The sequence below is a fragment of the Gymnoscopelus microlampas genome (genome assembly GCF_963454915.1).
Source record: "Gymnoscopelus microlampas genome assembly, chromosome: 17".
In the NCBI taxonomy this organism is placed as follows: Eukaryota; Metazoa; Chordata; class Actinopteri; order Myctophiformes; family Myctophidae; genus Gymnoscopelus; species Gymnoscopelus microlampas.
This window is the reverse complement of record NC_139954.1, coordinates 12,615,311-12,628,909: the sequence shown is the minus strand read 5'-3', so window position 1 is coordinate 12,628,909 and position 13,599 is coordinate 12,615,311. Positions and strand designations below refer to the sequence as shown.

The following is a 13,599-nucleotide window of genomic DNA, read 5'->3' as shown; positions in this document are numbered from 1 at the left end:
TCATTTGGTGACATTTACCAGATTATTGAATTTATAAACACACACACACACACACGGCGCACGCACGCACGTACATACATACACACTCTGTACACTCATATACAAATAAACACTTACCCCAACAGCTGTCAGGATGGGGACCTGATAGATCCACTTAAAGTTGCCTGCACTTAGCTCCCAACATCTGTGGTTAGGCCATACATAGAGGAGAGAGGAGAGGAGAGGAGACAACAACCATGTGAAGGAGATTAGTAAAGGAGGAAGAAGGAGGAGCTGAGCAGAAAGAGAGATGGGGAAACCAAAGAGTCTAAGACTGTCATTATTAATCACTTGAACCCTAGCATCACTATTCTGGGGGCAGCATTAAAAAAAATAGCGGCAAGCATCACAACACGACACAGTTTGAGCTTGTAGATTGCCTATTTTTGTCAAAGTGATTTATTGTAGAGGGGGGAAAAGAGCGAACCGACCAAGTACAGCGCCGACCCCGATCAACTAAGTATTATTAGTTTACTAAGTATAAACGATTTAAGTGGTTAAAAAGGCAGGCATGCTCAGCTGGAGGGAGACAGAGGTGTTGGAAAACATGTCTACGCTGTTGAAATTGCACATCAACCAACACAAAGACTGAAGGTTAATTTGGGATTTTCTACTACGGATGTAGATTTTCTACTACAGATGTAGTAGAAAAGGGGGATAAATGAAGAGACAGAGTCTATTTAGTTTTATCATCTGCTATAGCAGAGAGGTACAGAATGCTGATGCAGTGATTCAGGAAATAAAACAGTCTGGATCCAAGTTTAAAAGCAGTTAGATATATTTCTCGCTTTCCCAGTATTTGATATCTGATACACTTGTGTGCTTAAGGTGCTGTAAGTGATACTCTTTTGTTAAATAAGTGTTAAATCCTATATTATTAGGATTTTTATATTATTATTATTATTATTCATTGCCTAGAGGGTGGGCGGACCAACGGTGGTTGGTCACAAAAGTAACGTCCGCATTTGTGAGGCACACCGTTGTGCCAATGCGCAACAACCTTGTCACAAAGACTGTTCAGGGGTCTACCATGAGAATAGTCACACCAGGGGCCATGTTGTACGACCCAGTTATTGTTAGGGGCCCCCAGGGGCCACACGATAAGGCGCACTGTTGCTCTGATCCGCACCAAACTTGGCACAAACACTTTTCAGGGGTCTGGCATGAGAGTAGTCACACCAGGGGCCACATTGTACAAACCCAGCTTACTGCGTCAGGGGCCCCCAGGGGCCACATATTGTTGAGGCGCATCGTTGCTCTGATCCGCACCAAACACTGTTCAGGGATGTGGCATGAAAATAGTCACGCCAAAGAACCTAAATTGCACCCACATGCAGCACTACAGCAGTGTTTATCACTTCAAAATCAAATGGCCATAATTCGAGCACTGTTGCTCCGATTCGCACCAAACTTGGCACAAACACTGTTCCATGGTCTGGCATGAGAACCGTCACACACACACATGAGGCACCACAGCAGTGTTACAGCAGTGTTCAACTCTTCAAATGGCCATAACTCGGTGATCATTTCTCTGATAAGCGCAATATAGGACCAGATTTGAAGGCCACAAAGTTGCCCGAAAATCGTCAAGCCACAGATTCTGATATTAATTGTTAATCTTTAATAGAGTGTATGTTCAGGAACAAGAGTCTCCAACTCTTTAGTAAACAGAAAATATTGTTGTCCTCCTACCCACGGACATTGTCAATGTGTTCACTAGAGCGCAAAGCTGGAGGCCAATCCGTATCGAAACCAGGCTTCTGCAGTATTATTTTATAACACCTAACCCTTTTTTATGACTTGGCCTTGGCTTTTCCTTTAGTTGAAATCCACTGTCCTTTGGATTCTTTCTTTCTTTAGACGGTATAGGAAAAGGAGTGGGATACAGAGAGTGAAAGAGGAGTGGAGGGTGGTGGTCGTTGTGGTAGTACAGGCAGAAGTCCCCCACAGGCTTGGCACTGAACACCCATGTGTGTTTGAGAAGGTTACGGTCTGAACCACGCAAAAATCTATGGAAACTTTGAAGCGTTGCTTAGTGAGTAATGTATTGATAGCACAAAGTGGATCAATGAGACTAAAAGGGATGATGGGGGGGATGGAAAATTAAAGGTGACATTTTCTGTCTTTTTAGCCTGATGACCTAACCCACAGGGACTGCATTTATGGAAAGAAAGAAAAACGTCTTAAGGCCTGAACAGGCCAGGCAGTTTTATCGTGTCTGTGACTACACCCAGAGATCAGATCAGGTGAGGTGATGTTGGGCGATTCAGCTGGTGACGCTGCTCTGCACCTGCGTGAGAGGAAATAACTCTCCTTAACATAATGCATATTATAACACTTTTAAAAGTCATCGTATTGACCATGAAGTTCTTTCGCCACACACAGAAACCTCGCTATATCTTTCTCTCTCAGGAGTGATAGAAAGAGCAGTAGACTAACAAGGTCATTCATTGTGTAGAAAAATAAATCCCTATGAATTGAGGGATTTCTTGAGGGTTATGTTTCAAACATTATAGAAGTCGTATCGGTCCCATATTTGAAGTCGGTCGGTCCCATACATGCACATGACCATATATGGGCATAGTGGTCGAATCTGTGGCCCTGGACAACCGGATCTCTATATATGCCTATATATGGGCGTATTGCGTTTGTTTAAGGTTATGTCTGAGTCTTAGTGATATGTCATGCCTATATATGGGCGTATCAGATTTGTTTATGGTTATGTCTGAGTCATAGTGACATAGGCAGTCCATATATCTTATTTTAAAATTAAGGGCCGTATGGCCGGCGGGCAGACCACTGACGTCACGCTCATGTCACCATGGCTCAGCCATAACCATATAAGGAGTTCCCAATGCAGCTACACCCAAATATGGAGTGTGTTGCCTAACCTCAATGTGTCGTCATGGCATCAAGCGCAAACAAATTAGTCAGCTCCATATATGGGCACAAAATGGGGCACGCCCATATATGGGCAAAAGGGACATGGACTGGCATATACATAGATCCTGTTGTCCAGAGCTACAGATCCGACCACTATGCCCATATGGTGATGTGCATATATGGGACCGAGCGACATCAAACTTGGCGTGCGCAGGGGCAAGGACTCGAGGGAGTGCGGTGCCCGCCGTCGAGTAGTTTGGATATCCAGTTGTCCAGGACCACCGATCCGACCAATATGCCCATATATGGACATTTCGATGTATGGGCATATACACATCAGGGATCTCCATACATGGGCATAAAAAGGGAGTCGGGACACAGGCTTGTAAAAGAAGACCCTGTCCTTCGCTCTTGTGGGTGGCCATAGCTGAATGGGTAGAGATCCCGCTCCCCCTGGGTTCGATTCCCAGCCCCGGCTATGTGTCGAGGTGTTCATGAGCAAGACACTTTTAGCCCCCAACTGCTCTGCACTGAACAGGGATGAGAAAAAAAGAGGGTGAGGAAGCCATTAACTAGGGGTGGAACCTGCAGGATAATCGATTCGTCCCAGTTACTGTTTGTCAAGAATGAATTCTTCTACAAACAGTCTCTTGAAGGTCATTCATTGTAACTACTCCACTGCCTGCAAGATAATCCACTGCTCTAATAGAAGATGTGGACTGTGTCAACATGATAAAACGTTTTTTTTTTTCCCCCAGAGGAGTCAGAGGATGACGATGAATAGTGAATGCATAACACAACAAGTGCGTACAATGGGCTGGTAAACCTGGCTTACTGGATTACTTGAAGACTTTGTGGTTATTTAAGTAATTTTGTATTATGTCTTTGCATAATTTAGTAGAATGGGACATCATCTTGGGACGCCATCTTGTATTTGGCAATAAATAATTAACTGAAGGTAATGTCAATGATTCAGTCACATTCCTTGAGCCCTAAAACCTAGGGTTAGACTCAAAAAACACATTTCTAGGTTGAATAATAATTGAAATATAGCCATCTTAAGACAAATATCACCCTCCCGCCCGGCTTCCCTCCTCCAAACACAGGCCAATTGTGTTCGTTTAGACACTCAACAAAGCCGGATGCACCACGATGGATTCGAACCCGTGGACTCTGTGGTGGTGGGCAAGTTAAACATTTAACTTAATAATGATCTTGCATACAAGGATAGAACTTGAACCCTCGGTTGCCTGGAGGCGGTCCACAGGGCCAGCATGACAGCGCGACACTTCTCAGTCTGAAACACACCAGACTTCTTATTTTGAGGGCAATTTATTTCTTTTGCGAAATAAATATTCACAGCCACTGCCACAAATTCATCCTAGGGGAAACAATGAACTGTCATTCAGACTTAATAAAATGTTATTAAAGGCCTTTGCAGACAGGGTGCGATTAGTCAATCCGTTTTTACCGCATGTGATAGGTTCTTTATCATTTGGCTTTCACCTTAGGGCTCAGTCCACACCACAATAAAACAAACACGCGACACAATGGAGATCTCCCTTCAGTATTTTACTTGCGGCAAGGAGACGCGCAGCTCTGCCCTGCGTCATTCTAAAGTACAAATACTTTACATGCATATATATACAGCAACAGAGACGGAGAGAGAGAAGCAGGCAGGGAGGCGTGACTAAAAGTACTTAAAAGTATCAGACTATTTCAAGTAATCAGTACTGAATGTAATAGATAATAGCTGAATAGATGACAACATCTGTAACTTACAGGAGCTTGGTAACAATAATAGACCAGCTAATATGCTGTGCTTGGCTCCTCTGCCTACACACACACATGAAATGAATACACTCATATATCAATTGAATGATTAATTAGTTGAACACATTAACAATATGAATAGAACTTATAAACACACATTATCCCATTTATGACTGAAAATCGGATCCTTCAGCATGCCAAAAGACGCACAAATCGAACTGGGTTCGATTGAAAAAAAAAAACGCATCGCCGCAGCCACTTGTCCGTTTTTTCCGTACGAAAAATCGCACCCTGTCTGCAAAGGCCTTTAGTCTTATTCAAATGAATATCGTTCTTATGGTATTGTGGCTTCGGAATTTATGCCAGATTTAGGACATGTTCACACAAAGCGGCCTCTCTTGGCGCTGCACTCCACTGCTTTTTTGGCAGGGCGGAGCGCTTTCAAAACTTGAAAACTTTTCCAGGTAAACTCATGTGACTACGGCTGCAATTATCGATTATCTTGTAAGTGATTATTCCATCCATTTCCTCTTTGATTAATTTCGAATCATTGAGAAGTGTGTTTTTTTTTATCATCACAAGAAAATTATCCATCAACGAATCAACACGAAAACACTGTAGTAGATGTTTTATAATAAACAAAATCATATTAGTCTGATGATCAACCACCTGAGACCCATTTTATACTTAGTCACATAACGGCGCAGCACAGTGTGTGTTGTGACTGTTGCTCCCCTACATGTGACATTTTAACAGCTGTCAATCACAAAGAAGGAAATGCTGCTCAGGAGGGAGGCAGGCGATTTACCAAAACATCAGCAGAGTACCGGTTGATAAATGGCTGTTGACCACTGCCAAGAACCACTACCCTCCCCTGGGCTGTCTGTCTCTAAAGCCAAAGATAAGCAGCCTCCTCCTCTTGGCCATGGTTAAATGTTAAAAAATAAGGAGGGAATACATATTGTTTAATTAAAACCAGCTGAGTTCTCTGAGTGTGTGCCGATTTCATATTGGCACAAAATGTGATGCAGCCAGGCAGCACTTTTTTCCTATACGGGCTACAGCACGTATGAACACTAGTGGGTATATTAGCCAGCAGGCAGCCGTGCGTGAGAGGGTATCTGTGTCTGTGACTAGACTCCATGTGTCTGTGAACAAAACTAATGGCTGGATTTTCATTCAACTTGTTGGGAATGGCCAGTAGTAGTCTCTTTTAACAACCTAACAGGTTGTTAAAAGAGGCTGTGCTCGCTGCCCTGTAGTAAAGTTTTATTATTTAAAATATAAATTAACAGATACAGGCTGTTAATTTTTAATTTTTTTATGACCTCCCCAGCCTTGCCCTCTAAGGATTTTACAGCAAGCAGGATAATTCTTGTTGTGGTGAAAATAAATAGAACATTTAGATGTTTTTTTTTTTTTTTTACAAAAGTGCTTTGTAGCCTACCTGTGTACTTGCATAGATATGTCCAATGATGTGGCCTGTTTGGTTCAAGCTAAAGAGCAGAATCTGTGTAACGGCAGCACTTACAGTACAGGCATGAAAATGTATTCAATACCAACCAAACATAGGGATGGTACATCCCCTCATATATTGCTACAGCATGAAATACATCAATAATTAACTATTTGGTCATACTACTTTTGTGTGACATAGTTGAACTACAAGCTCACAAAGTGTTGCATTGAATTTTATTTTTTGTGAAAGTGGTGTCTGTGGGTTTTATGAATATTGAACCAATGAAAAGTATTAGTATAGTATAAGAGCTTATGACAAAATAATAAACTACATTGGATTTTTTTCCCTGAAAAGTAACAGTTTTGGACATAAGGTTTCCACCCGACAGTGATGATGAATCAATGTCTTATCTTCCTGCTCAGCTTTCTCAACTTAGGTTGCGAAATCTGTTGCAACCTTTTTTATTTCCTTAATCGCCCTCCTCAGTTATAAGTAAAGCAACAATAACCCATTACATTACATTACATTACAGTCATTTAGCAGACGCTTTTATCCAAAGCGACTTACAATAAGTGCATTCAACATAGGTAGGAAACGAAACTACTAATCACCAGAAGTCTTAAGTGCATTTCCTGCAAAAACAAGCAACCAAGAGTATAGCGCTAAGGTAAAAGTGCAATATATCAGCTACCTACTTTCTTAAACATTACATTCATTACATTTTAAAAGGTACGAGCAACTTTTTCTGATATGTAGTAAAGGCAAGAGGTGCTATTCATTGGCAAAAGTAATTATGAAAATGGAGTGTCATCCAGCAACTGGAGCTGCTAGATTCCAGCTAGCAGATGTGTGAAAGTTGTGTGCTCATAGGGATAATGGAACATGATGAGAAGGGTATAATTATGTGGTTCTACTTACGGTGTGATTATCTGTGGACAGCAGTGAACTTAAAATATGACATACTGTAGCACATTTGCTGACATCATACCTGCCTTAAGAGGTTTTTCATACCTACTGTTCTACTTATAATTTAACTGTATTTCCATCTTATCAATTATTTTATTTTTTATTTTATTTTTTTATATTATTTTCCTTTTTTACTCCATAACATCCAGCATTATTATTTGGATTATGGTCTTGTGTTGTATTGTTGTGTTAGCACAGTCTCTGTGGAACATGTCCCACCAACATATTGCTGCTCGTAGAGAGAGATACATACAGTATAAACCCCTCTTGATTGACTGGTCTGAAAAGGCCACTGACCACTGAGTGGTGGCTGGCAACTTGGCTGACAACTTCTCTTGAGACAACTTGTTGTGATTTGACAGTTTAATAAAATTGAATTGTATTGAATTGAAAACTCTACAGGAATTGGATTACAGAAGTGACATTTCACCGGGAAAGAGATAGATATACATCTCAGATATATATACATATGTATACATATTTATAGCTCAGGGGAGATATTAGACTTTTAGCTCATTAAGCTCTGTGAGCCACTCTGCTATACTGTATTCGGTTTAAAACATTTATTTTCTACATCTGCTGTGTATGTGTCCCCATCCAATTAAAATAATTCCCTACATCTTTAACACAAGAGACATCGGAGGTGACACCACCAATTAAGACTGTCACGCCACATAAAAATCATGTTTATGATGTAATCTAGCTCTATATATTGAGTGCGACTATGACAGTGAGAAGTAAATGGGGGTGTTTATTTTGATCAGTGTTAAAAAAAAAAGATAATGACAATGTAATGAATGCTTTACTGAAACTAAATTGCAATAATCATAACTTAGTATCTCCATGAAGTTAACTTAAAATACATAATAAAAAATGTTTTGACATTTGACAAGTTTCTGTAAGTGACGTGTAGATGATGTGAAATACGATATTTGCATTTGAGGCAAATGTGCTTTTCAAAATGTAAACATGTTAGAGCTATACACATACTGTGGGATTCTAGCTGACAGCAAATGGGAAATTGTGCATGCATAAATGCATGACTACAACCACTCAGATACAAAGTAGTAGCTAGTGTCTGGCAGGTGATTTCATTCTCGAAGTACATCACTACAATGGGAACATTGTGTTCATACCCGCTTCTTCCATAAACATCTCTGATTGGAAAATAGCAACCATAAAAAGAAAAACACAAAATATGCATGTTGCATAATATCAACAGCCATTGGCAAAATGTCCAAGTCAAGGATCAGTTGTGCATTCATCCTTGTTTCTTTACAATTGCTGTAATGGCAAACTCATTATATTATGTAAAATCAAACTCAATATGGATCAAGGGTGAAGGTAAACGTTATTGTCAACATGGGGTAATTGGCTTGGACTCCCACCCCTGCTGCAGCCCCACAAACACAACAGTACACTCTCAATAGTGAGATTCATCTACCCTTTTGCAAATCGGTCCTATTTCAAAGCATCCATGTCCATCCTGTTCTAAATGTCAAAACAATGAGCTAAACTGCTTGTAGGGTGTGTGAATTCAGGAAATTTGACATATAAATACCCATAAATTGATTAATAGGCCTATTATTTTATTTTCAAATTTCTTGGCATCTATTGTTAATTATAGACGCATTTTCCAGACAAAGTCACACTGATAAGAACCAGTATGCGCACACAGGCCGGATCCAAGACATGCAATGTAAAAGTGGTGACAGCACTCACGTGTAAAAATGCATCCCATCAAACTTTCAGATGCCGTTTTTCTTCTCAGTGTGGAGTTAGAAGGTTTGGGATGGATGTCTATTGTGATCTCTCACTCTTGAAATATATACCTTGGTTTATGTTGTGTGTAAACAATTATAGCGATTCTCAAAGCAGTTGTCCCCCAAATCCCACCTCCAGTCGCAGAGGGAGCGCTTCCTACGATCATGGCACCAGAGCCTGCTTGATCGCAGCTGTATCCCCTCAAACCTAATTTATGCTCCGCCGTACAGAGAACGGCCGAGAACGGCAAGCTCACGACGGTCGCATGTGAGCTTGTATGTCAGCTGTTGCAGGGTGAAGCATGTCTCGCTAGGAGCGCCGTCACCAGCCAGCACACAAGAGGAGGTTGAATGAACAGAAACCAACGCTCCCCAAAACAACAGGTTTGGGGATTTGTTGGGAATTGATTTCATGTATCCGGCACCTGCGCTTGCAGTCTCATTGTTTGTAAACAAGAAATCCGTCTATATCTCCATTATGACCACGGATATGCTCTATAAGTGTGGGGAAACATATCTTTCATTTCATGTGTCTTTAAACAATCTCACCAGCCGGTGCCAAGCTGATTGGACTCAGCTATTTCCACACACTCAGGAGAGAGTCGTGACTAAATGGAAACCCTGCTGTGATCTTTTCTCTCCTGTAGCAGCCTCAATATGCTAGGCTATGCACGGCAGCCATAATGGCATGAATTTGTACTGTATGTTACTTACTTCACAGGGGTTACCAATGATACTGATTAAGTTTGTGTTCCAGTAAAACTGGATCAGTAAAACTATGCCTAAATCTATCCCTAAAGCTATGCCTAAACCTAACCTTAATGCTAGCCATAACCTCAGTAAAACAATGCCTACACCTAACCGAAAAAATGTAACGCCTTCTGTCCACCATGGGATTGAATTCATAGCCAAGCGTCGCTAGTCATCAAGCCACAAAGGTCACTACCGTAACAGTAGCTATCCAGAAAACAAGCAATCCCTTTCAACTTTCATGCTACGGTAACAATAATTGCACACAGAAGACAGACGACAGCTGGGCTTCCATTGAAACTCTTTCATTTCCAGTGAAAAAAAGATAACAACTCTCGGCTGCTTGCCATGCATATTGGTAATCCCACAGTTGCTCATGGAAATAAGGAGATAAAAGACAGAGCAGAATGAAACATTCTGACTTGAAAAAGCCTCCCCCTCTCTCTCTGTGTGTGTGTGTGTGTGTGTGTGTGTGTGTGTGTGTGTGTGTGTGTGTGTGTGTGTGTGTGTGTGTGTGTCTGTGTGTGTGGTCAGCAGTGTTCAAGAGACCTTGAAGCATGAGGAAGACGTTAGACAGCTGACCTCCTCGACCGCCCTCGCAAACTGCCTGGCTACTTTTCCCCTCTGACCAACCCAATCCGTAACGCCCATCCACCTGGTATGACCGTAACGCGCTGCATCATCTTCATCCTGTCCGCCCCGGAAGGGGGTCCCCTCTCTTGCTATCCTTCCAGAGGTTTCTTCTTTTTCCTTCACTCAGCTCAGTGGGAGTTTTTCCTCACCCGATTGAGGGTCTAGGGACAGGGGGGGGATCATGTGACACGTCGCCCGAGCTTCAAGACCTTCGGCCTGCACCTCCTGGTCATTTATCACATCTCTAGCCAGCTCTTTTGAGGGCAGTGACGGAGCAGAGACGACCGACCGCCCCCCTATCTACCACACTTGCCTTCACTCACTAGCGACTCCCCATTCACAATCAACCGTATCCACTACACCTGCCTCCATTCACCATGCACAGCCAATCCTTGTTAGAATCTCCACAGTATAACCTGCTACCTCTCAGTCGACTTGTCTGTTCTGCTTCACGACAGACCAAACATGGGTCGTGAGTACTGTGCTTGTAGATTGGCTATGTCTGCTATTCATTGCTTTCAAGTTTGTCTTTGAGAACCACTGTTCTAAACCACTGTCCTAAATCCTAAGAGTTTTCTGAAAAGGTTATGTTGCTATATATATAGCTCAAATCTAAAATGACACTGATACTGTTGTGGTATCAATTAAAGGGACAGAGAGAATAATAATGCGTAATCTAGCACAGTAAATGTATTCCAGACATATGACATATGTATTCTAGTATTTTATCACAAGTAAATGTCACTAAATGATTATGTAAGATGTTCTACAATATATTGGCACCAAGGTAGGAAATAACCACAAATGGCTCCATCTCACAGAACACTACCAAGGGATCCAAGATGGAGCCAGGTGTATATCGATAGATAAGCAGTAGCACACATCCAGGATTAAGAGTAAGGTTAGTTAGACAAGGTGGCATGCCAAACCAAGGTCCTGGGAGGACATATAGCGTGCCAAATCAAATGTGAGATGATGGGAATTGGGGGACAAACATGTATGATGCCAGGAAAATTAGGTATTCTGCCATTAAATATGCCACATACATAAAGCCCTAAGGACTAAGTTTAGGACAAATGGCCATGACATGGCAAAATCTTTTTTTTAGAAATGACATGATTAATGACCGTATTGGAAAGATGACGGAGAGGAGGACTGATAATTGCAGTATAAAACCTAATGTCAAGGAGTTGAAGATCAGACCATCTGTATCACTTATGCTACACTTATGCTTCTGTAGACTTAACCTCTGCATAGCATCAATAAAGCCACGCTTGAGCAGTATCTACTGCCTCACGTCTCTTGATCATTTCTCTGGAAGCGAAGACCCAGCCACAGAAATCTACTACAATACTTTCCCGGTTTTAATGAGCTAGTAGTGGCTTAGTGTGTGGCATAGTGTGGCTTAATTGTTAGCTCACCTTGCATCTGCCAGTGTCGCCCTGACAACAGCCCACGCAGCCACAAAGAGAGCTGGAACCCCTGTAATGACAAAATACAGTGAGAAGACATACAGTAGGGAGTGTTTAACGACCTTGTCCTGGTGGAGCTGTAGTATAAGTGGTGGAAGAAGTTTTTACTTTTTAGTAAAAGTAGCAATACCACAATATAAAAATACTATGTTACAAGGTCTGTATTCTAAATGTTTACTTGAGTAAAAGTACAAAGTATTGGAATCCAAATATATATTTTTTCAAACGTATCCAAAAATATCCAATCTACAAGATCACAATGTGTTCCAATGCAACACTATTTGCCTCTGAGATGTAGTAGAGTAGAAGTCTATTGAATGTTTTCTGACTGTCCATTGGTTTTGGAAATTCAAAATGTTGTCCTATGTTGTCCATTTTTAGGGAATCAAAAGTCGTTGGACTCTATTTAGAATACAGGCTACATAATGTGTAAACATGAAACATGTTATTCATTCTATGGTGCAGATACTCCATCCGAGGAAAGAACCAGACATAGTTATTTAATATACCTGCAGAAATTACACTGTCTGTCATTTCTCAGATGACACTGAATACTATCATCATCCAGGCATAATGCAGGGTGTTCCAAGTGCCAGCTGCCGACTAGATGGCCGTACATTACAGCATCTACAGCCAGATACTTTTTATATTTTGCGAGATGCTTCTCCTTCCTAATCGTCCTGCGCCTCCATGCGGCAATTGTCAATGAGCTTTGCATCCAGTTGCATTGGAGCACTTGTTACATAAAACAAAATGTATACTGCTGTCACCAATTGCTTTTATGTGTACATGCACTGTACATGCACTTGGCATACACATGCAATTCACCAATTCTAAATGATTTCTCCTTCATTCCCTCATATGAGTATATCTAACTATATAAATGGCGACCAACTTCCGCACCCTCGGTGTCGACACCCCACAGCTCTGTTATCGAATAAACAACGCACCGCCAGACCACATGTCGCCAACTGACTCGCCACGGCGGCCGCGCTGAATTTACGCCTCGCGTAGGGGACATCTCACTGCTCACTACACCTTTTCCACCGCGCAACATAATTAATTCTACTCACCAAATGTCGGACAAAACGGAAGGGGAGGCAGCTTCGTACCGTTTACCGTGCGCACGACCTCATCACCACAACAGCAGGCAGCCGCTGCGGGGGTTTTTTCCTTTTTTTCCAAACTTTTTTTTTGGTCACCATTTTCTCCAGGCACCATTTCTGGTGTAACGTGCGGCAGCATGCGCTCGGTTGCCAGGTTCGCTGCGGCAGCATGCGCTGGGTTGCCAGGTTTGCACAGCCAGCGCCAGAAACAAGCAACCACCTTCATGAAAAAAAAAAAAAAAACCGAAATGGTCCGCAATGTTCCAGGGGTGTCCCCGCGCGTCCCAACACTCCACAGGGGGTCAGTGGACCATCAGGGGGTCCGCGGACCCCCTCTGGACCCCCTGAAACATAACAAATATTATTTCTTCAAATTTTTTCCTTTTTCAAAAAAACTTTTCCACAGTTTTACTCCGGCAATTTGGGTCCCCCAATATACACACGGCCACGCTGGGCCCCGTGCGCGGCTGGGGTTGAGGGGGGCGTAGCCCCCCGAAACTCTAGTTAGTAATAATCTGATCAAGTTTCTTTGCTCCCAAGAATATCTGCCAATAGTAGGCCTACCGATTTGATATTTAGTTTAATTCAGCTGCGTTGTGCAAACTTACATTTACCTACATTACGACTCCAATAGCGAAAATAGCAGATCTAGAAGCCCACACTGTGAGATTGTAGATCGGCTATTTTCGCTATTTTGGAAGATTTTTGTTTTAGTGTGTTTAGTAAACACACAATACAGTTTCAGTCAGTTTTTG

At 41.9% G+C, this 13,599-nt stretch overlaps 1 protein-coding gene across 1 annotated transcript in view; it reads right to left on the bottom strand.

Moving 5' to 3' along the window:
* pth2ra (parathyroid hormone 2 receptor a) overlaps window positions 1-13,599 on the bottom strand; it is a gene marked incomplete at both ends in the record, with an annotated part of 57,625 nt that overhangs the window by 15,882 nt on the left and 28,144 nt on the right. The window contains 2 exons of the mRNA XM_084083801.1: window positions 118-184; window positions 11,688-11,748. Of these exons, the coding sequence (XP_083939927.1) occupies window positions 118-184; window positions 11,688-11,748 (128 nt within the window). The remainder of the gene's footprint in view (window positions 1-117; window positions 185-11,687; window positions 11,749-13,599) is intronic.